Raw genomic sequence first — 24513 nt, 5'->3', positions numbered from 1 at the left:
GATTGGAAATGATGGAGCGTATGAACAAAGGGAGAAAATCGTGGCATTTGTTGCGCACGTTCGTACCTATCTGTCTCATTTACCATCATAACCGCGCCCCTTCAATTTTCACTCAAAAATGATCAACCTGTTCAACGAATCGCGATATTTTCATGCCATCTTTGTCACCAAAGTGGAGTCATCGATCGCTAAGTATGTACAGGGGAATATTCTGATGAATATTACTCCAACTACTTTATAAATACCAGACAATTATTCCATATATAGAATTATTCGTTCATCCTAACGATGTTTTCAGAAATTGCACGCATATAAACAGACTAAAATATATTATAACGTAGAATTATCGGAAACACGGTCCCAAAGAGAAATGCGTATTCGGTGGTACCCTAATTAACAAATTAAATACGTAGTATTTTAGATCAAAATATCCAATGTAACGACACATTTGACAATGTTTAAACTGTGCATTATGCAAATGTAATTACCGCTATTGCCACGAGTCGACGAAAGGAAGATATTGTATAAAATGAAATTATAAGCAAATATTTGTAATTCACTGTTCTTTAGAAAGCATCAACCATCGTGTACATAATTGAGCTTCCATTAAACAACAATTCTGCGCTGGCGAATAATTAACTATGCGTGTAACGAACCCGTAAACAATATTTCCATTCGCCATTATCCTGTTTGGCAACGGTTATACTTTGGCGTTTATTTAAAGGATAAATACCACCGACGAAATATCGATTTAGCTAAGTTCGCTGACCTTGTGATGAGAGGAATGGCCTGTGTGATTGGCGGAGGTGTGATTTCCGGCGGGAATAGATGCCAGGTCCTCGATGGTTAACTCCGCTAAGGCGTCGTTGCCACCGCTGCAACCGCCTAGCAAGCCGCCTGCGATGACGCTGCCACTTCCTGGACTGCTCCCGATGCAACCTCCATCCGACCTTACAACGTTTGCCGAGGGTCTCTTCTGCACCCTTCTCGAGGTCACCAGTTCTTTCACCCCTGATAATTCTCGCCTCGAACCACCCACGTATCTAAAAAAAAAGCACGTGCGACTCTCGTTAATGTTTACGCTCAACGCCACACCGCTCTAAAAAATATTCAATTAAAAATTATGCCAAGTTTTGCTTCGCTTGCCCCTTTACGTATGTTGTCGTAATTCCTCATAAACTTAAATAAGCTTTAACGTGAGGTAACCACTTTTTTTTCTTGGGATTTTCAAGTTACCTAACAGCGCTTCTTTGTCGCGATAAATCTCATCTGATCGATATCTTTCTGTAGATGTTAATAAATAAAATTTTCTTAGAAAAATAATTGCAGAGTACCTTGGTACCCAAGTACCGGAGTACTCACTGTAGGATAACTTGTCCTTTGGAAGAAGATTTTCAAGCAACGAATAGACTAGTACCAGCTATAGCAGAGCTTTTCTATTTAAAGACACACCGGATGAGTTAACGCGCGGAATATAAAAGCTGCATGTACCTAGACAACGACGAGCGTAGTTGGCTTTTTTTGTAAGGAATCTCCGACAGAATGTTGCAGGCGGTTGAAAAAGCACCGTAGTTACCACGGCAGTATGAATCGTGTCAAACGAGGGAGGATTCGAATCGTATAGAAATTGCTCTATTAGCGAGATTAGATCCGCGAGTCAATCCATTTGGCCGACAATGTCTGTCCTGCGAGCTGTTCTAAATCGATGTGACGCTGTCCGCACGTCCACCTCGTCCCCTTTGTGCTAGACGACTTTCGTGATTGTCGCCAATTAAAATTGCACAAAAACTTAACGAATCAACGTTTCCTTCTTGGCAACGTCGCGACCTGTAATCTGAAGGTAAACGCGTTGATTTATATATACCACGTTAAAACTTGACTCTGTGCTCGTGGCATTTTAAAAGTCTGTATAGGTCGCGTGATTTAACTCGAAACTCCAGCTATTATATGTAACGTGAGGCGGGAGAACATTGGCAAATTTTTCAGTCAAATTACGATGATTTATTATCGTGTTCTTATGGTATGATACTTAAAATACCAATGTGATTAGATGCGGATAAAGGAGGCAAGATGTTGAACAAAGAGAATAAAGAAATGAAATCAATAGCGGTTGTTAAGCTGACGTAAAAGATCTGGAGATTCTGCACGGTTGGGACGTTGACTAATTAGTTTATAAGTAGTATAAGTCGGTTGCTGAGCGTCCGATCGCAGGTGTGATATGTATGTTTACTTTGCATTTAGACAAGTCTCCGAGCAACAAATTTGCTGATGCAAATCTTGGAAAGTCTCGTGGCTCGTGCGATTAATAATTCACGAATCACGCGCCTAGGATTAGGATTACTGTGCTTACGTGAGCACACTGCTGTCGCAAGACTTTACCAACTAATGTGATTAACGCGTTCTGCTTCTAATAATGCTTTTCCGACATTTCTTTACAAGCTTTCTTCGACTAGCGTTTCTCTCATACCGTTGTAATTATCCGTGACGCCATACGCGTCGCGTGAAACGTAATATAATTGTTTACTGTTTGAGATTTCGTAATCAATATACGATGTCGAACAGTAAGCTGTACATGTTATATCGAACGATACAGGAATTTATTTTAAGTCTAGTCGACTTTCTTCAAATCTGATCTTTATCGTTTTCAATACTTTATATCTCGCGTCAAATAAATTTAATTTAATCAAGATTAAGCTGTCTTAAACAGTACGATCTAACGATAATCGAAGGTGACATGAAACTCGTTGCTCCATTTCGAACAAGAATATTCGTCGATGGCCTTGCATTGTGAAAGATTTTATTTTAGATAATTGGGAAGAGCGCATGAATTACCAAAGAATTTAAAAAGTAAAGTCACGAAAAGTAAAAGTGTAGCGATGTTCTTTCAATACCTCTAACACGAGTTCCATCGAAAAGATTTTATTTCCTTAAAGATAGATCGAAGGAAAGTAAAGGTAGAGAAAAGACGGTGAAAGTTACAGCTGTGTTCTCATCAACATTTCAAGATTTTCGTCCATTCTTTCTTACCTTTCTTTTCGGTAAGATGCGATGGTTAGAATGAACGATCGTCTTGTCTCAATATTAACGACCCTTCGTAATAATATTATATCAATATTTTCGTACCGGGATAATTCGAACACGATGGCTGTCTTCTTAGTATCATAACGATTCTCTTGTTATTCTTATGTCCATACAAATGTATAATGTACAGTTCTCCAAGTAGCGAGAACTACTCGAAGATACAGGGAAAATATAGACAGCACGGAAAAATCTATTCTATGGAATTATTGAAAAGTATAGCATCTCAATCGATGTCAAAGACAACTCGACGGGGCTATCGACGTTTACTTTCTTCGGAATACGAGATCGACCGATTCCTCGAATATATTTTCATTCGCGTAAATTCGATCATTTAATTTTTCATTCTCACTTTCTCAAGCAAATATCGTACAATAAAACTACCACCCTCCCGTCAAATTTTGTATACTATCGTCATTTTCATTTTCTCAACTCACAAAACCGTGCAATATCCGTCACTTTACATAGAACGTTGCAAATAAAATATCTCATTCTGCTGTCTCGCGAATCGGACGGTAACCGAAAGGTTCGCGACAAAATAACACTCGTGACAGGTCATTCATCCCCTAAAACTTCCTAACCTTGACACCCGGACATACCGATATCCGGTGATCAGGCCAGCGAAAAGGATGAAACGTTGAAACTCAGCGAGACAAAAGAAAATGTAAACGAAACGAAGGATTACCCTGAACTTGCGTCTCGGAAATCGTGGTTCACCTCCTCCGTATAGGACGTCACTCGGCAACGTTCTTAACGCGTACACTCCTCACGCGGCCAATGTTTCCGCGGAACATCACAATATTTCGGTTCGTTGGTTCGAAACCGGCCGACGGTGGTTGGTTTCATGTGCGAATCCGGGAACGTGTAAATTGGGAGAAAATATGAAACAAAAAGGTGGACGGGAACGTGGCGAAGAGTAGCCGGCTCCTCAGTCCCCGGAGAACTATCGCTAACCACGACTTCCCGTCGTTCGTGTACGTACGTACGTTTCGTTCGTTCTCGACGATGCTCCCCACCCCTCGCCACTACGCGCTACGCTACGGATAGGTCTCTCCCGTCAAACCGACCCCCGAGTGCAACCCTCCGCGCCCTTCTCAGCTGTCGCGCAAGAACCACCCTTGGTGGCGCCTTAAGCTGCCCTCTGCCAGGTTTAGCAACGTCGCCGGCAGATCGCACCAGCGAAACCGCCGCCGACGGATCGATCCACGTGACGTCACGCCGCCCACGCAAGCGTCGTGCCAATCTCACTCCGTATCGTCTCGCGACGACACGTCCTCGTCTTCATCTAGAATCTAGATACCGACTCACCACCAATTTTTTTTCTTACAGATAAACTTTCTCTACTGCGCCAACGTCTCCTTCCAGTTACTCGATCCGGTCTCTTCTTCTATTTCTACCTCTTTTTTATTTTCTTTATCATTTCTTACTTTTGTTTTTTTATTTTGGGGACAGAAATGAGACTCTTTCTGCGCAATGTTTCGAGTACAACAGAACTCCGTTTGTACGTATACATTTGTCGGGGAACAAACAGTTGGTATAATTGGACTTTGTATTAGCGCTGATCCTTCCCACTATGAGCTTTTGCTCGTACGATAGAAATCCACAGTTTGGAATTTTTTATTGACAGAGGCGGGTTAAGTAAAAGTTTGTTTGATCAAAGGCGAATGAAAATTTCGTTTGAAAGAGATGGAATTATATGGTAATGGTAAAACGTATGCACGTCTACTCGCGGTTCTTTTTATTTGTCTTTAATCAGACGAATGATGACGATGAAATCGCGAACGTTGCGCGTTGCACGTTATACCGTGCAATTTTTACGCCAGTCTAGGATTCTGACATATTCTAGTAGAGAATACTTCATAATCCGCATTACCATACAAAACCTAGACATCTCTGCTATGAATTATGCATCTAGGCAAAAAGTCTCAATCGCAGTTTCAATTTTAAATTCAAATGCCTCGAAAGCCGACCATTTAAATCAATACCCTATGAACACATATTATCCGGAAAGTTGCAATTCGTGATTTATGAAACAATTAGAAGGATTAAGTGTACCATTACAACCGGTCAAAGAGTTATAGTATTTCCGTGCGAAGTAATTTAGCGATCTATCAGGATAATTACATCGAACGCGTGGTTTAGCGCGTATATTCGCCATGTTGGTGGATATTGGTTTCTACAAATCGTCGTCGTTCGATGTTTTAATGATTTATATGTAAATAAGTGTATTCTATATTGATTTAACCCCTTAATCTACAACTACGGGCATAGCCCGTAGTACGATGATCGGGCCAAATATAATATATAATATAATATATAATAGCTTGTTTACATTTTCGGCCGAAAATTCTCCAACGTAAATCGTAGGTTAAGGGGTTAAAATCGTTGTCGACAACGTTTTAAAATTAATCGAAGAAAAAAGGCGTTGCAGGTTGCAGCGCATGACGTCAAAATTTGGCAACACACGAATCCTCTGATCGTGCGCTTACCATTTTGTCAACTGAAAGGGACAATACGAAGCAACGTCTGCAAAAGACAAAGACGTTTATCTTTCTGTATACGTTTACGTCGAATGCCACGTCTCTTCTCGGTAGTTTAAATTGATTTCGCGCTTTGCTGTTTGTTTCAATCCATCATTGTTCGATGCTAAAGCCGAACGTATTCTCTATTATGTACCTGCGATTCCTCGATAATTATCTTGACATTTCAAACGGCAATCGTATTTACATACACCTGCTGAACATTGTTTGAAACGTACTGGTTAATTCTGTACTCGCCGATTGCTCTACTTTTATTCGTCTTTTGGTTATTCGTTATTTCCACGAAATATTCTGTACGTCACAGTGGCAATTTATTCGTTCACTTTCATATTGCGTTTTTCATACAATCTTCGCTCTTTTATTACATTACAATTTCATATAGAATAAATTCTTTCTTCCATATTACGTTATTTGTAATAATTCTTACAGCGCATCGCATGCGCAACTCGTCGTTACATCGTTCCTCTTTAACGCTTTGAATTAATAGGACTTTATACGGTTTATGGATTACTGTGACAAAAGTCATAAATTTTTGTTAGGAAGGATCAGACGTACTAAAGAGATTTAACAGGGATAAAAGAGGAAGAACTAAGGGAAGAGTAAACATCATTTTCTCAATGTTTGATGATTGCAATTAGGAACGCCTGGAGGGTTTAACCTCCACCTTGGCGAGTCAAAATTCCGTCGACTCTGTCTTCATCGCGTAAAGCCCGTAATTAAATAGAACGAGGAACCACATACCCACACATGGGAGCAGTAATCAAACTTGGAAACTGCATTAAGATAAAATTAAATAGAACCTCGACGATATCCTAATTTCGTGTCAATTCTAGAATAAATATTGTGTTTGAAAGTACCGTAAATGACGTGCTGAAAGCCAGCTCTCACCCCTTGCCTTATTTCCTGGCACGAATTTTCTTCGAACTCGTTAGTGGACTGCGGATTTTTATGCAATTATGGGATATTTGAAAGTGGAAAATGCACAGGTTGCGCATAATATGCAACAATATATAAAATATTCCAAATATAGCACTCACTATGATATTCAGCAAATAAAATAAATTTTTGCTTATGCGGCTTCCACTTTTGGCCAGTTGTGGTCAGAAAAATTTGAATTTGCGCGAATATTCACAGTATAATCATTAGCCACTCTGAATACAGTCGAACGCAATTCTCCCCGGACACAATAAAAAAAAAAAAGAAAAAAAGGAGCAAATACGAAGCTGCAGAAGCGACAGTATTCGGTAGAAAAGAATTAAAAGCACGAATGCTAAGGGATAAGCGAGAGATAATGTTCTCTAGCATTGTTGGAGGATTCGTAATCGTTGGAATATGGCTCTCAGAACTTGCCTTCTTTGTTGTGCGCTCGCCCTGCTTTATGGGGTTCACGACGATGGTGGAAGGATATATAGAGAGGGTCGAGCCAGAAGACGGGGGCAAGTATATTGAATTTCCGAAAAGCGCGTTGGGTTTCAAGCGGATGATACGCGGCTTGCTTGTGCCAAACGAGTTAGCAAGCCTGGAGAGGGTCCATGATACGCCTCCGGCTGTTTGGCGTATTACGAAAACACCGCTGTTCCTGCGGCCTAGCGGCTATTCCGCTGGCCTACTACCAAGACTCGCGTGGGTGTCCTAAAGGTACCTTTCAACCTAACGACGGGCAATCCCTCGTATTCGTCTGTGCTTAGCGAAATTGAAGCGCAAGCGAGCTATTTTTCGCAGAGTGGCGATTATTCGCCGAATAGGAAATCAAACATCCGAATGATCTAATACAATTCGATTATCGTATAATTTATTTTATAGTAGGATTTCTTACAATTTCTTCGTTAGACGTCATTACTATGATCCATTTTATAATATACTGCCTTACAATTTCGTCAAACGTCGTAGTCGCTGATGTAAGTAAGGATCAAACTGGAAATAACTATCGAGCATTCTGGTAGAAGGTGCACGGTCTAATTTTAACGAACGTATATTCGCAGCGAAGCTCTTTCGGTGTAAATAATTCTACGAACAAATTACTAGACGGCCGTTTACACTAAACGAGCACGAGCGAATGCTGCTGTTCTCGGTCTATGTTTCTGCTTGTTTGGCTTGAACGTTACCTTCAGAACGCTCCGCAATACTCCGCAGTATTTCTGTTCGACGAGCGACCGTCGTTGGCTGAGTAAATTACCGTGGAAAATTGAAGCGTCCTAAAGTGTCACTATACCAATCGAGAAGTTGAAATAGTAAACGGTATGATGACAGAGTAAAGAAACGATCGTTTCAGTCCGAGAGGATAGGAAATATCATACAGAATGTAGTAAAATAAATAGAATCAAATACTCTAACTTTAGAATCATCGATAAATGGTGCTACGACCTTAACTATGAAACAAGCTGAAACTGAAATATATCTATGGCATATAAATTTTTGTTTTTAATAGACTAGTTTAAGTGTGATAAAAGCCTAAGCATTTTTTTATTGCTACAACTGCAATAATACTCGTTCCGTTTGAAATGGCATTTTATCCATTTATCCATTTATAACAAATTGTAACAAACTGTAACAAATTGCATCGATCGAACAATTTGTCTCTATTATCGGAAAATGAATCGAACGACTGCCGATAATACGTTTTTCGCCTAGGTCGCATGTACTGTATAGCCATACAAGTGTCTGGATCGTGTCGAGGTTTCGAATATCGGTACAGAGGGCAAATTGCCACGGGGCACGGCTCTATAGATGCGCGCTTTAAATTCAAGGCGTTTCTCGATATAATCGGGATAATCCACTCGAAGTCACTCTAGGTGGGAACGTTCACCGAGTTCTTTTTTTTTCATCCGATCTAACTGTTTCGTGTCTCCGCTTTTCTTATAAAATGGAAACCTAAGAATCGAACAGGTTCGGAAAGAAGGAACACAATCCAGTAGTTCACCAAAGAATTTTATGTTCATTGGACGTTATAGCGTATACTGAAATTGGAAACTGTCTGTATCCTAAATTAATATGGAAACGATTTTGTGGATTGGATGAGATGGAGATATGAATATTTCATTATGCTTTGATTGGTAGTAGTCTATGAAGGAATTACAAGTTTCTATTGTTACGTCAATAGAGTTCAGTGCCTCGCTAAGTGAAATGGGGAAATCCCCTCGATCTGCTAGCAATATGTTAACGAAGGTCCTTATGTGTGCAGGGACGCGATATGAATGAATCGATGGATTCTGATTCTGTAAAAATCTCTATAGAATATAATTCTAAAAATATTAATATTCGAAGCAACTTTCGCCAAGATTGTCAACGCGATACGTGATATTCGTACAAAATTACGAGTATGGCGCTAGAACATTTCCGTTATGATTATTCTCGTCGCATGGAACGCATCACAATCGTTAACTCGCTGTTTCCTCGCTATTATCGATACAACCGGAGTTTCCTTACGAACGATGGCCATGTCCTATATTCCTGCGAAAATTGCAGTGGAATTTCTTATCTGCTGGACCGAGTTGTAATATAGGGCATTCGCGAGAAATTATTGTCGTTCGTCCAATACACTTTACATGGACGACACGTTCGAAGGAAATCAAATGAGATTGAATAGTCGAACGAGCTGGATAAAACGACCTACGCTTCAATGAGATTCTATTCGACCGAGACGAATCCAAACTCAATGCGGTGAATCTAATCGAAATGATCACCACTGACCCATTTCCGCTTTTTTCTCCATTGCCAATTCTCCTCTGCTTCCAGTCAAATTTTCTTTCCATCCTTCGACACTTCTGTCGCAACGAAATTCTCCGATTTTGATTGGTTGGTCACAATAGGAAAAATATTCCGTAACACCGTAAAGGTACGCGCAATATATGTACTAAGCGGAATTATCTGATAACCAAATATTTTAAGCGTTTCGGGCGTTTTAAGGATACTTTGATTTTCTTAAAGTTTAATAGATTTTGACTTTTACTTTTTGTTCGGCGAATGTTAATAACACAAATCTCACGAATTTATTACGCGTTCGTAATTACGTGAACGTAATTTAGGTACAAACACTTTCGAAACGGTCTGAAATTAACAGAAAACTAGTGGATTTTCAGGTAAAGTAACTCGATGAGAGACTAGAAAAATGGATAAAAGTGAAGCATAGAAAAGTTAATTAACCAGCATCTCGACAAGGCTTTCTTAATTCAATCGAAGCAACCAAAGATAACCGTGCTAAGCTGCGAAGAGCTGAGTAATTGGAGGCCCGTACGAAATTAGCCCCTGCAAATTTCGTCTAATTAAAGGCCGTTAGTAGTAGCATCGCTACTTGGTGCATGCCGTATTAAGTCTGATTCAGACATCGTTAATCTACTTCGCCGAGTGATTCGCGCTAGAATAACTTAATATTACTTAAGTATCTCCTTGATGTTTAAAATGAAATTAGCAATCGTTTTCACAATTGTATTGTAAGGTAATAAATAGTTGGGTGAAAAATATCGTTTTTTCCCTAATTAGCTATGACGTATATGTAAGAATTTTGTTCAAACTTTAAAGGTTGATTTACGTTTTCTTAAATAAATCGCGAGTAAAGAACGATTGAATGGGAACAATGAAAATTTCCAAACAATTTCTTGAAAAACGGCAACGCTTTGTCCGCTAATAAAATTATATTCATCGGTTAGAATCCGCAATTGGGCCCACGTGCGCTGACAAATCTGGCGGCTTACATTTTACGTTCATGGGGGAACTATGACTCACTCGACGTGCCATTGAAACACGTGCACCAAGAAGCAACAAGATGCCCTCGTGGAAATAAATGGACGAAAACACGTATAACGTAGCGTGCTTTGTCTTGGAGACTTTTCAGGCGATTTGAAATCTTTTCATCTTCCTTGCATCAAAGGATATTACTTTAAAAGTTTATGTTACTAAAAGTAAACAAAAAATAAACACTGTGAAGTTGGATTATTAATAACAAATAAGTACAATCTCGAGCCGACTTAAATGAAACCGAATAATAGATTAGCGAAGCATGTATTGTTTCTCAGCGGTAATCCGTAAATTTCGTTTAACTGTTTTTTAACTAAAATTTAATCTCAACTAATTTAGACAGTCGAATAAACGTAATCGAAATATTTAGATAAAAATGAACGTTTCTATAAACTTACCTCTCGTGATCGTGGCCGTAAGACGGATTGATTCTGCGTGCGTACAACGAGGCACCGCCCTCGGACATGTAACCATCGCACAAGTCGGATATAGTTCTACTACCAACGGTCATGCCACCTCGAAGAACCTCCCCGTCGCTCAGATAACCGGAGGCGACGTCGATGTCCGCGTAATCGTGACCGACATGATGATGAGAAGAAGAATGAAGAATCGTGTACTGTCGCGCTGTTGTTCTGCTTGGTAAGGTCTGAAGGGCCCTTGCACCCGGCGTGTAACCGCGAAGTAGAGGCTGCATAGGCTTCACTGTCATCTCTGCTTCGTCGTCACCCATAGAACCTCCACCGCACGTTGAACTTTCTGACAAAACCTATAAAATAGACTAAATTAACGCCTGATCCTGCATTTAACATTCATTTTTGATATTTAGCAATTAAAGTATGGTTTGCATTACGCTAACTATGCAATTTTATCAGCAGCCGTGCATAATACGTAATTACTCAACGTTTTCACAGCAGGTGTTTTGGGCTACACTGGCGGACACGCGACTTTTCGCTTAAAGATCTCTTATTCTTTCTGCGGAATTCTGTTGTGTTCTCTTTGAAATTTATTAAATTTTCTTTTAAACATACAACATTTTTCTGGCGCATCTCTATTTTTTCCTTGATAACGCCTGTTTTATTCCGCAATAATTTTTGTACGAATTGTACACTATCACAGCAAAGACGAGTCCTTGCAATCGTCTGCCTAAAGTCGCTAACAGTTAAATACTTGCCGCCTATCGCCTACTATAAAAGCGTCAAGTAATATTTTACCGAAGTTAAATACATCGTTCGTCCGAGGAATACGTATCGACGTATCGACAGTGTTACTGACCTTCTCCATTTGTTCGAAGGTTGTGTCAATTTTCCTGTTAGGTATGGTTTTGATTTCGCTGCCGCTTTCGCTGCTGGGCCTATAAATAACGCTGCTGTCGCTGGAATTACTCTGACCAGTACTATTAGAATTACTATGAGAGCTCTCGGACATCAGGTCGGAGATACTTGGCATTGGTGACACCATTGCAACCGTGTTCGGATCGAGCTTACGATGCAAAGCGTCTGCCTTTAATTTTGTGGGCGTCGGTGCGCCTGGCATGTTGTTTTCCTTCGGTGGTTTCGAAGTGCCTTTCACCAAGGCCGTGGGCTTCGGAATGCTGGAACCTGGGCTCCCGGAAGCGCCCAAGGTTGAACCTTGCAGTGGACTATTAAGAACCGGTGGCTGCTTATTCGCTCCAAAATTTAGCGCGTTCGAAACTTGCCCGTGAGGAGGAACGTTAACGTGAGTTGTTGCAGCAGCTGCCGGGTTCTCTTGAATGCTTGCCATTTTTACATCCATCGGTGCTTCCGGGCTGTTGCGAGGAGAAACAGGCGGCGTTTGCTTTCCATTTATCCTTTCTGTCTCGTGTATTTCGTTTGGAATTCGAGCTTTCACGGGCAGGCTCGTATTTTGTTGCTTCGACGGATTGCTATTTTCCACGGGTGCCGCTTGATTGTTCATCAATACGTTCTCGCCGATCTCCTTTTGCTTCTCGACCGTCGACTTTTGGTCGCACAAATTCGCTTGGTTCATAGACAACGTGTGATCGATCGTAGAACTATTCTCGTTGGTGATGACGATTTCTTCGTGCTCAGTCTGCTTGATCATACCATTCGTATTGCTCAATAATACCTTCTGCGCTAGAACGTCCTTGTTCAATCCGTTCGGTGGAACCTTCATATTTTGCAGATGAACTTTCGTGTCGGGTATCTTGGCTGGCAGCTCCATCTTGGGTCTGGGCGACTGTTTCGACGAGTCGTTCTTCAAGCTGCCAAAGTTCTTCGCGTCTTGCGCAGCGATTTGCTTAGGAGGCATCAATACGGAAGGATTCGGTTTCTGCAGTTGACTGCTAGGCTGTTGCTTCAGCAGATCGTGGAGATTCGAGGACTTTTTGTCCACGGCCGGTTTGGCCCCCACGCCACCGATTTTACTGGTCGGCTTGACATCTTCTAAGGGCGGATTATAGCCGACCAATTTATCAGGTGCACCCTTCGTCCGCGCTATTTTACTTTGAGCTTTGCTCTGCTCTTTCCTCACTGTCTTCGGGCTCGTCTGTTTCGCCGGCTTGGTCGATTGCAGCTTCGATTTCAGCGCACGACTCTTGGGCGATTCCACTTGCAACTTGCTCTGATCGCACAGCGACGTCGAGCTATCGGAGTGTTCCGATCTCGCCGAGGAAAAGCCGGAAGAACTGGATGTACGTTTCGACACGCCGGACGAAGCTTTACCGCGATCTTGATTCTTCTCTTTGTTGTTGAAGAGCTTGAATTTGTCTAAGACTGAGTTCTTGTTTTGCTGGGTGGGAGCTCCCGTGGTGGCGTATGGCGATTGTTGAGCAGTCCTTACGCCGCTGGGTTTGCCCACCGTAGACGTTCGAGGGCTGAAACGATTTAATGTTCGATGATTAGTTCTTCGATGCCATTATTCCGATTGTGAGAAATAGCAAATAATATGAACGACGCAACGATGGGAAAACATTATCGAGTCTACAGTATGCTCGATAACAAATGGTAGACACTTTAACAATTGTGTTACTGCAAAGAAAGATATGATGAAAAGAAATTGGGAAAATGAAGGATAAAAAGTATATATATAGCAGCCAATGTATGCTGTATCGTTAGGAAAAATTGATATTTACCTTGGAGTAGTAGCTGCAGGTTGTCTATTCGTAGAATTCTGATTTCTGGGCTGAGGAATGAAAGAGAGTCCGCTTTGGGGTGACTGTTGCTGACTCGGACTTGTGCTTCTCGAACTGCTTGCACTGCCTATGCCACCGTTTCCATGTTTTAAACCACCTGAAACAGAAAATCATTGATCCTGTTTAATCGTTCCTTGGAATATCGCTGTTTGCTTTAAAACATGAAAAGATATCATCTTTAACCGACAATCGAGTTGAGCGGGCATCGATGCAGTGAAATAGCGGATATAATAGTCGTAGTAAATACTTTGAAAAAAAGGAGATGAAGGATCACGTTCACAATAGACGAAGAACCATCAGCTACTCTGAATCCCAATAATGATAAAATTTTCGATATTCGAGAAAATATCCGTACTAAGTGCACTCGTAACATTTAATTAAACGATCGACGATAAACGCTTATAATTCGTCTGGTCTTTTTCTAACAGTATTCACACTGTCATTGGCCGCGTCTCAATAAAACGACGATCGGTTGGCTCATTAACCGAGCACAGTCGCAATACTGTACCAGACCTCGACTCCGTAGCTGTGTCTGGGAAGTATACGCTGTTTGTAGACAAAATAAACCGCAGGCCTGCTATGGTACATACACGTGACAGCGTGCATTTACCATGCAAGGAGATTAATCCGCTACTGCTCGTTGCTCAATCTGTCACTACTGTAATCGCAGACATTGTTTCCACCAAGTAATTTACGTTATCATGCGACAAAGTTATAACACGTCGAATTAATAGATCATCTTGCATGGAAACATAGTAGTTATATCATTCGACGGACACAAAGGACATTAAAACCGCTACATACGAAAGATTAAGTTAAAATAATAGTAGGTGTTTTTCAGCCTTGTGTATCGCAATACGGAAAGATACTCTCTGCCATGTGATACAGAGATAATATTATAGTCGTCCCGTCGTAGAAATTTATGGATTAAAACACATTTTTCTTCTACGCGTGACTTTAAAAAAGATACGTTCAGATAACACAGGTTTTATCGTATTTATTTTGGAGAATAATTCTCAATAAAAAAAACTAATTAATTAGTTGGTATGAAAGGAGAAATTAGGAAATATATATATGGATGAATTATCCAACGCTATTTTTGAAAAAGAATTGGATAGACGACCGATTACTGCAAATAGAAAATTACGCGATACACTTTACAGTGTACCTAAATTGTCGCAATGAAGATCCCTGATAAATTTTAATCTAGATCATGAAACAGCTGCGTTATCCTGATCCACGCTACTGCCAGCTGGCAGAAGTTATGTAATTTATTACTCGTGTCATTCTATTGTTGCACACCCGTAATTAGCAGAAAGACCGAGTGACTTATTAATATAAGCCAGAGCGACTCGTTCGGTTAGACGAACGACGATACTAAATAATTCAACATCGCATGTATGATAATTAAATTCAGCACAGGGGAATAACCACGAAGCAATTAATTATTTGCTCGTAACTCAGAATTTTGGAATTGTTAACACGGATTGGTCGAACAAATCAATTAGATTATTACTTAGTTATATCTGAAAGTTAGCTTATTTAATTTAATTGCTGCTTATTTCCTTTTTGAAATTCTTATCGTTATTCCATTGAATTACTATCTATTTTCTTATTATCTTCAATTATGGTATTCTGGTATTCGCATCACTCAAAATATCAACTTTCTAACTTATCCAGGCCTTCGTGATTTATTACTTTCGCGCGATAATTTCACATTCCATTCTCAGCGATAACACGTGTTTGAAATTAGTTTCGCAAACCGTTTAATTTTATGTATTTTCCAAGTATCCGAGAAGAGCGTGTTTACGTAACTAAAGAGCCAACGCGCGGATTCAATCGAGCTCAATTTATAATTTAAAATGGTCGTACGTTTAATTTGCTGCAAGCTCTGAGAACTCGCGTCCACGTTACGCGTGTAACAAACTCGGACAACGTAGTTTCCTCGCGATGAATCACATTAAGGATCGTGTGGCTTAAATCAATTCCTCTATTTACTTAAGTTAATTCGAGCGCGCCGGTCACACGTTCGATCGGTACTCGTTACGGTAATCTCGACAACCGCGATCGTTCTTCATTGGCACCGGTGCTGACACTGATTCGCCGTAATAACAGAGTCTAATTCTGGCCGGTCGATCAGCTCAATTGTCAAACTACGTACGCGACACAAATCGACTGGATACGAGATAAACGGTTCGTGGCTGAGAATGAAGAAATCTTACGATGTTGCAAGGCTATTTGCGAGGGGCGTCGTTATTAGTTTAACCCTCTATCGATCAGCCATCGTATAACGAGCGCGACCATGCGTAGTCGCATTCATAATCGGATACCATGCGTGCCGGCGAATCGGTGAATCGCATTCTTTCGTTGTGTTGCCATTGGAATTTAAATACGCACGGAACCAAACAAAAGGAAAGAGCGCAATTAAAACGGGATTTAGGATTCCAACGATTGCATACGTTGATCTCAAACAGGATGAAATAAAGTGGAGAAATGTGAAGACAGAGGTTTCATTTTATTTTATATTTCGTATGATGGGTACATTGCATGCTTGGATTTTACTGTTAAGAGATAATCGCCTTAGTCGCGCTTCGCTTTTTAAGGTATCGTAGTTACGTCGCTTACATAAAATTAGCACAGCTTACTTGTCCTTGTTCTTTCACTTTTTCTATATGTAGCACTTACGTACTGTTCGTGCACGACAACACCCATATTCATCTACATTTTGATCGTAAGTTACATGAAGATTGGTATTGCACGATTTGTGTTAGAGATGGCCTCGCTAAATGTATCTAGGCTTACTGGTATAATTAATAATTTAGAATTTTTGCAAAATGCGTGATTTCACTAAATATCTTCCAATTTCTATACACGTTTTCAGCTTCGTTTCAAACTATAATTACGAATGTATATAATTATAATTGCGTAATGGTACCAATGGAATTTTAAACAATTTTATACAACGTACATAATATATCCATTCGACTACTTCGGCGAGTCATCGTCAATTAAATGATAATACCGAGTAAACTATAAATCAATTGGCTATTGTGAGAGTACGGAGATTTGTATCTCAGCCGGAACTCTTAGCGTCTTACGAAAAGCTTCAGTCACGGGGTGTCGTAATAAATTCGATTTTTTTATTATCAGCGAATCGGGGCATCGCTGACAAAGAAGAGGCAGGGGAAGAGACGAGATAGAGAAGTTAAAACGTGACCAGGCATTAGAGGTTGCCTGTCATGAAAATGATTCATCGGAAGTCGGAGCACGACCGATCGATCCTGCAAGATATTAACGACATTCGCGCGCCCCGAATTCTCAAATATTGACCAGGATATACCAGGACATAGAAACCACCTGCACTATCATGCTCTCCCATGCCAGTACTTTTTTTTCTCTTTATCCCTACTCTATCCAAAGCGCCAGGTGTTTTTCAATCATGCTCGTGTATTATGTATTCCATGTACCAGCGTTTTGAAGGATAGATGTTGAATATTGCAGGTTAGTATTTTATTACCAGGCTGCGGTTGTCCGTGCATTTATGAGAAACATGCAAAAATGCAGAGAATGTATATTTGCGTAATATGAAGGAACATGTATACAAGGTGTGCAAGGTAAAGTACGTATTTGTTATAATATTTAAGGAGTAAAGTATATTTCGTATTTCACCGTTATCAAAGGCATGAATTGGCATAAATATGCGCAGCCTGTACATTACGTGCTTCTATGTAGAAGAATATTTAACCGGAAACCATGTGAAATTATCGCTGATGTCTTTCAGACTTTTCGCGTTCGTAAATTATTTTACGAGTTTAGACAATACTGAAGATGTATAATATACGACAGTCCAAAGAGAAAGAAGTTGAAATTAAGGAGCATGGCATCCAGGGACAATAGAATGGGAGGAACCTGGGATGCAAAGGGCTGCGAAATTCCGCAACGTGCGTGCTAGGCAAGACTTGTTGCGCTCTCATGGCAGCGAACGCGTGCGAACTCGTTCTTGTATTTCCTCCAAGCACAGTGCTTCAAACTTCACGTTGTTCTAATTTTACCTCTCATCCCACTTTAAATATACTCGCGGCGGAGACCTACTAAAAAATTGTTTTTCCCCGAGTAGACAAACATTTTCTTATTTACAGAGACACCCTGTCTATTTCGCGTTTCTCGGTTAGAAAACGTGCAAAATAAACGCAGCGAATCTTTAACAATCGCGACGCTGGACAAAACGCCGTAAAAATCAGACAAAGAGAAGAAAGATTTCTCGATATCGCACAGTTTGATAGAACGATCAAATAGCTTACCGAACTCGCACTAAACTGCCGTCGTAAATCAAGAATCACGAGTCAAATGTCACGTGCACAGAGGCTCTCACGACGTTTTTACGGTGGCGGCGGTTACACTTTTAACCGAATTTCGTGCGATCGACCGATTATGGGCGATGCGTCCTCCCGTGTTCTCGTTCTAACGTAAACTCGCACTTGCATTTCATGCGAATGCGGTACAGCTCCATACTGTTCCACTCTACGCTCTCCTCCCTCCTTTTGTTTCGCTGGTACGCTTCGTGGCGAGAGTGCATCGATGCACGAGGGAGCAACGAGCAGCGGTTGCATTAGTGCGTCTTTAACGGTGTACGAACTCATAAGGGCATTGCATCGAGTCTACGTGGTGTACGAGCGTGTTCATCGACGTCTCTGTATGTGTGTTTGTGTGTATGTTGCATATTTGTGTGTGCGAGCGTGTGCCTCGAGCGACCCATGCGTATGCATGCGTATGTAATCGTGTGAATGTACGATTGACAGGCCAAAGCGATTAACTTCAGTGGTGACTCTCTGAGAGACACTGACTTCTCTCTTTTTATCTCTTGTCTCTCGTTTCCTTCTTCTTTCCACTTTCGATATTTTCTACTGAACAGATGTAACCAGAAAGACGCAGATTACTTATTTTCTCAGAAGGCTCGATAATGCGCGCCCGGCGAGAGGAACGATCATTGGGTTTGTAGAATATGTTCGTGGTCTGCAATCGAATCGAACTGCGACAGCTTGTTTGATGAATTACCGCTTTAATTATCACGTAGTTTTCACTCTACTAACGTGCTACGCCAATTTCTAATTGATCTATCGTATTTTTCTAATATTAATCGTTTCGGGATCTAAGCTCGTTCGGGAAGGACTCGGATGCGATGAACAGAGATCTTCTAGGTTATTGTTCCTTTCTTACCGACTATCGACAGTTATGCGTCATTCTTACGATAGTTAAACGCGCAGTTCAATTAAAGGAGAGTTAGCGCCAGTTGAGAGTCACTGAGAAGCGTGCAGTGCATGCGATATGTGTAGGGAACTCCATTGGCACACCGGAGGATTTGCCGGGAACGGAAGATCAGCGAAGATTAGCGGCAAAACGATTTCTCCACGCTCGTCGAACATGCACTTAGCTCTTCATCAAATTATTATACGTAATTAGACAGTCAGGTCTAAAACAAATACAACGTAACGAATTCGAATCCTTTCATTTCTTGCGTGAAGAGTTAAGCCTGCTACGAAGTCATACGTACGTACGTATACTTGTTGACAGGGAATTACAAAATTTCGATAACATCGTCATACGGTAAAGAGAAAACGTCATTACGTTAATGCTAAGATTAAAAGTTCGGGGAATGTTATCGATACTATTTATTTGATTCTGCTCCGTTCGCATAATTTGATGACGTAACAATTTATCGAATATATTTGATAAAAAATTTCCAAGAACAAATGACGAAAATGATACGATTATTGCGTGATATCGTACACAGCAAATAAAGAAAAAGTAACGGCTAACAAAGGCGTTTTCCATCGCTGCGAGACAAACTGAGTGTAAACGTTCTTAGATTGCCATATGAGACGACTTACTCCCACGTATGTTATAGTTGGAAATATCGGTTTCTGTTTTCTGTTCCCACCTCCGTTATATCGAGTTACGCTTAAGATAAAGCACTACGATTCATTCTATGATTACACGCTTAAGTGCACAAGGTGAAAGCCTTTAAGAGGAATAAAATTACGAATACGTACGATCATATAAAGAATAGAAATGATCAACCTTTGTAAGTCTAGGAATCTTGAACTGTTTGAAAGATTATTGACGCGATTCTTTTGCAGGATGATACGTTATTACATCGCGAATGTTTCTGCGTCTATACCAAAAACGTAATTCATCTATCTACAGTTGAAATTTCGGGATAACGTAAACTGAACAAAATACGGAGATCGATAACCCGGTAAAATTATAGGAACATCAAATTAAACGAGTCCGTTTAGTGGTTATCACGATCGTTAACGACATTTGCCCATGAACGACCGTGGAGGATTTTTCAAACCAATCTATCTAACGAACGCTTTGATCGGCAGAGAAGTTTTAATCAATCTGTTATCCTCGCGACAGAGAAATAAAAGTTTATCTGCTTGCAAGCAGAAACGCGAGGTCAAAGGCGGCCTTTGAAGTGAACGGGACGGAAAAAAGGTTGGGCAGAGGAGAGCTAAAATGATTAGTTAAAGAGTCGAATTACGGTCAGGCCACCCCGTGTGAGTCTAAGATGGGGATTAGAGCCCTTAGAATTTTCGTTCAGCTTCTACGAGAACCGCACCATCGACCATCTTCGAGATGACTAACCGACCCTTTTCCACGGAAAACTCTATTATCGACTAACCGTCGAATCGAGCACGAAGCTTCTTCTCGTTCTAACGCCTCTTCTGACGTCTGTTCCGACGCGACGCGACGCCTCTCATCTGCTATTTCTGAGCTTTTGTGCGGTTGGTATGGATAACGGTGAGCGAATGCGCGAGGGTTCCAGTGCTGCAGCTCGAATCTCAATTAGAAGATTAGATTGTAATTAGTCGCATGTGTCAGTCGATCGTATTACGGTTGCTTCAAAGCGCAGTCATCAATTTCTTTCTCGTTGCACTTCGTTATCTATTGACATCTCTGATCCACAGAGGAACGACAAGTTGATAGAGAGGATTCACGATGTTTCCAACGTAATCCTGCTACGTTCTTTCGGTCATTATCGGTCCAATTATACTTTTCTAACTATTAAAAAATATTTGTAGTTTGGAGGGAAAGGTCTTATTGCGACGGTTATTAGAACTCCGTTTATTCGAGCAAAATTCTACTCGATGCTCGACCAATTGAACTTTAGCTGCTAGAATTCACTCGCCTGAAAACGAACTCTTGTTACGTGAGAAATAATTGTTCATGAGAAGAATTGGTGAGATTCTATTATACGAACTCCAATTATATAAACCGTTATATCTCCCGACAAGTTGCACGCGTGTATGATTTCTTGTTTCAATTTTATTTTTGAACAACCTCTTGAAACATCACAAATTCTATTTCTTTGCTGAAGTTGGAGCAAGAGATGGAAATATGACAATTGGAGAATCGTAGCAGAGTTAAATTCTAATTTTTAATTTAATTTTTTAATTAACTCATTGAATTAAATTTTAATTCTTCGAATCTTTTCGTTAAGGAGTAGCTGTTAATGAAATTACGAGGCAATCGAGGGATTTTAAGGAAATGGAGGAAGTTCGGATGATAATAGGATTGGCTCGAACCTCGTAAACGCCTTTCTTGGTGATACAAACGATAGGAGTTTCCTCTCGTTTCAATTTTGCTATCGGCTTCACCGATTTCGCGCACGTGTTTTTTCTCCTTCGGGGAATTCACGCACGTGCGGTCGTCGATACGAATTAGAGCTGGGGATGAGTTCAACAAAGCGGAGCCTCTTCTGTCACGGTCCTGTGGGATCAGCTTAAGACCTGAATATTGTCAGGAGGTAGTTGACTCATAAGGCCACCGTGAATTTTGGTCTTTTTTCTATGTATTTTTTTTTCTTTTCTTCAACATAATGAAATTCTATCATATTATATTATATTAACGATTTTGAACTTCTTTCCATTTTATATATGACACGTATAAACTCATTATCAAAATTCTGTGTGACGCATTAGAAATACATTATATTCCATCATATCGTTATATTATATTATATTATGTTATTATATATTATATATTATATTATATTATGTTATTATATATTATATTATGTTATATCGTTATATTATATTACGGTATAACATTATATCCCACTATATCAACGATGTGTTATGAAAATGTTGATATGAAAAGACATTACGAAGAATCAACGTTTCCGATCTGTTTTTCAACAAATTGAATATTTGCAGATGAATCTGGATGATTCTTGTGGTCGCGGCCCCCTTTTAGGGGGTTGCTCCGCAACAAGATCACCAGCGACGATATCCGACGCATATTATATTTTCAATTCCCTTGTGGGCATCGCAACGAAATTGCATTCTGACAACGCTGGAGCACATCGTGAATCGAGTATTTTCTATTCACCGCCAAATCCATTTGCAGCAAGTCTATCGTGTCTTGCGATCTAGACGCTTAATTCGATGGGGAATCGTAGAGGGTATGATGTTACAAAAATATCATGTCCAATGTGATAAAATCCATATAGCTGAATGGCGTTCTTATCGTGTCGTATTTCATATTTTAATAGAGGATACTTTATCGTTAATAACGTACATGTCATGATAATTCAGACTTTGTAGCAAGGTCTCTAGAATTCGATTAGATGGCTGCATAATTGTCTTCGTCGACTAAATCGAACAACGAAACCTGTTACTGGCGCTATCGCATCGTTAAACATGGTAATTTTGAAATTTAATAGACGTTCGAGATGAACGATGTTTAAGCATATTTTTCAAAGGATATAAGACTTTCTACTTTCACGTTCGTGATACAGGCATACTATCATCTATAGTGTTCCTGGCAATCTACGATTTTATATTCTAGTATTGTAGACGTTAGGTGAAACTCGTCCTATTTCATGCAGTTCCAGTCGAAGGATACTCGTTGCTAACCCTTTCACTGTGGATTAAAATGACCATGTGACGTTGTAAAATTGTATTGTAAATGTAAAATTAAAAAAAAAAGGAAGTTGTTTCATTGTGGATTTTGAATATAATTATTTACCTATTGATTAATACGTATTGTCTATAGAACAGATGTTGGAATACAACGATATTGATCTTATACAGACACCTACACAGGCATTTGAACAGGACACTTATACAGGTCATACTCACTACTGTATAGAGAGGGGGGTTCAAAATCTTTTAAGAGACCATGTGTCACTACGTACAGTCAGTCTGAGAGTAACTGGTCAACTGTCAACAATTCATAAGTTCTTCACCTGCACACTTTGTTAATTATACCATATCACTCACTTATATTTTAAATACATTTGGTTCTGTAATTCAGTTTAATAAATATCACCTAATATTATTTCAACATAAACATTGTGTCTTCCACAAATTATTTATCTTAACTTTAAGATTAAATTCTAACAATAGATTTTAAAATAGGAAATATATATAGAACGATTCATGTGTCGTCGTAAGAATTCTAAATCTTATGTTAGTTTAGTTACTGTATTGGTTAAATCAAGAGTCTTTAATTCGGTGTTCTCTGCACACCTACCGTATTTTTCTGATTTGACAAGAATTCAAGTATTCTCGAAACTGATAAATTTTAGCAAAGTCTCCTAAATTTACTGACCGACACGATATACATTCGCATCGTCTAATTTTCCCATAAGTCAGATAGGCAACTATAAGTATACGTTTGCGTGCGATCGAATCGTGTTCGAAAATCAATTCAACCGTGTAAGTGGTGATATAACATCGGCCGTGCATTAAACTCAGCGATCGATTGAACAGGTGCAAAAAGGAGATTCGCTTTAAAAATTGAATCCCATTAATCCGCGCATTCCTTTCTGCTTCGTCGCTCGAACCTATCTCGCGCATGAAAAATTGCGCATATAAATGATGTTGCTTTCCGGTTTGGGTTGGATCTCATCGTGGACGTGATGCTTCATGCCACTGTGAGAAACCGATAGACAGAGGGTATGGTTCTATTCCTGCATGCACGAAATCTAATTTTTCGCACGTTACAGAAATTACGATAGATATTTCCGATACAAATTGATTATGGGATTAGTAGATATTTTCGTGTAAAATTCTCTGATCAGTTCCAGACACGCGAATGGATGATAAATATCTTTGTAACAAAAAAAAAAAAATGTTCATTAAATTACTGCTACCGCAGAAAATAAGGTCTGCATTAAACACAAATACGTATAATTAAACGCGCATAAATGAATAATAAGTATAGCAATTAATATAAACTACCGCGTAATAGTCCGTGATTTTCTCTAATTTCAAGTTTTGTTCCTAGATCTAGCAATTTTTTTTACACGTCCGACCTTGCATATAATAACGAAATTAAATTTTTCTCGCGTTTTTATTTCTCAATTTAGCCTGCAGCACGCGAACCACGAACAAGCTAGAAGTGGTAAATTAAAATTCATTTTAGCCAGAGGAGAGCTTTGTAATATACCTACTTCCGGCGTAACAGAAGTTTTGTTCATTCAACTTCTGATTATGAGTTGTAAATGTGGCTGTGTACCGCGCGTTTGCACTTTGCCCGAAGCGGAAACAGAATTTAATGTATCGTATTCGCACGCGCACGTCTGCAACTTCCATTATAATATCTTTGCATCGCGATCATTATCGTTTTTCATCTTGTCACATTATTTTCGTGAACCGTTATGTTTTCTTTCCATTTCCTATTATTTTGCTATTGGGAAGCCCCTACCATGCCTTGCATTACTTTTTGTTAGCTCTTACTGCTCTTCTCTCTCGTTACCTCTCCCTTTTCCCTCCATTTTCCAATTTAATTTCGCTTCCTTTGCACCAATCTTTTTTCGTTCAGACTTCATCCTTATTCATTGTTCTCTTATCTTAATTTTCAGCGAGAGGTGACCGCACAATAGCAGTCTTGATCTGGGATTTAATCGCTGCTTATTAAATTTCATTGTCTTGCTTCGAGAAGGATTCCTCCGTCTTTTAAACACTTCTGTGAATAAAC

General features: G+C 39.9%; 1 protein-coding gene across 9 annotated transcripts in view; it reads right to left on the bottom strand.

Annotated features, from left to right (window-relative positions):
* sick (sickie) overlaps positions 1-24513 on the bottom strand; it is a 193147-nt gene that overhangs the window by 57673 nt on the left and 110961 nt on the right. For 8 of the 9 annotated variants that reach the window (XM_069112536.1, XM_069112538.1, XM_069112533.1 and 5 more), the window contains 4 exons: positions 13465-13621; positions 11625-13206; positions 10751-11118; positions 770-1043 (listed from right to left, as the gene is read on the bottom strand). In XM_069112536.1, coding sequence (XP_068968637.1) covers positions 770-1043; positions 10751-11118; positions 11625-13206; positions 13465-13621 — 2381 coding nt within the window. Of the gene's footprint in view, positions 1-769; positions 1044-10750; positions 11119-11624; positions 13207-13464; positions 13622-13711; positions 13746-24513 lie in introns of those variants that run through there. The other variant, XM_069112542.1, reaches the window with a different exon arrangement.

Source organism: Bombus flavifrons, chromosome 5 (assembly GCF_040668555.2).
Source record: "Bombus flavifrons isolate JBK064 chromosome 5, iyBomFlav1_principal, whole genome shotgun sequence".
In the NCBI taxonomy this organism is placed as follows: Eukaryota; Metazoa; Arthropoda; class Insecta; order Hymenoptera; family Apidae; genus Bombus; species Bombus flavifrons.
The sequence above is the reverse complement of the archived record's forward strand: the minus strand, read 5'-3'. Positions and strand labels throughout refer to the sequence as shown.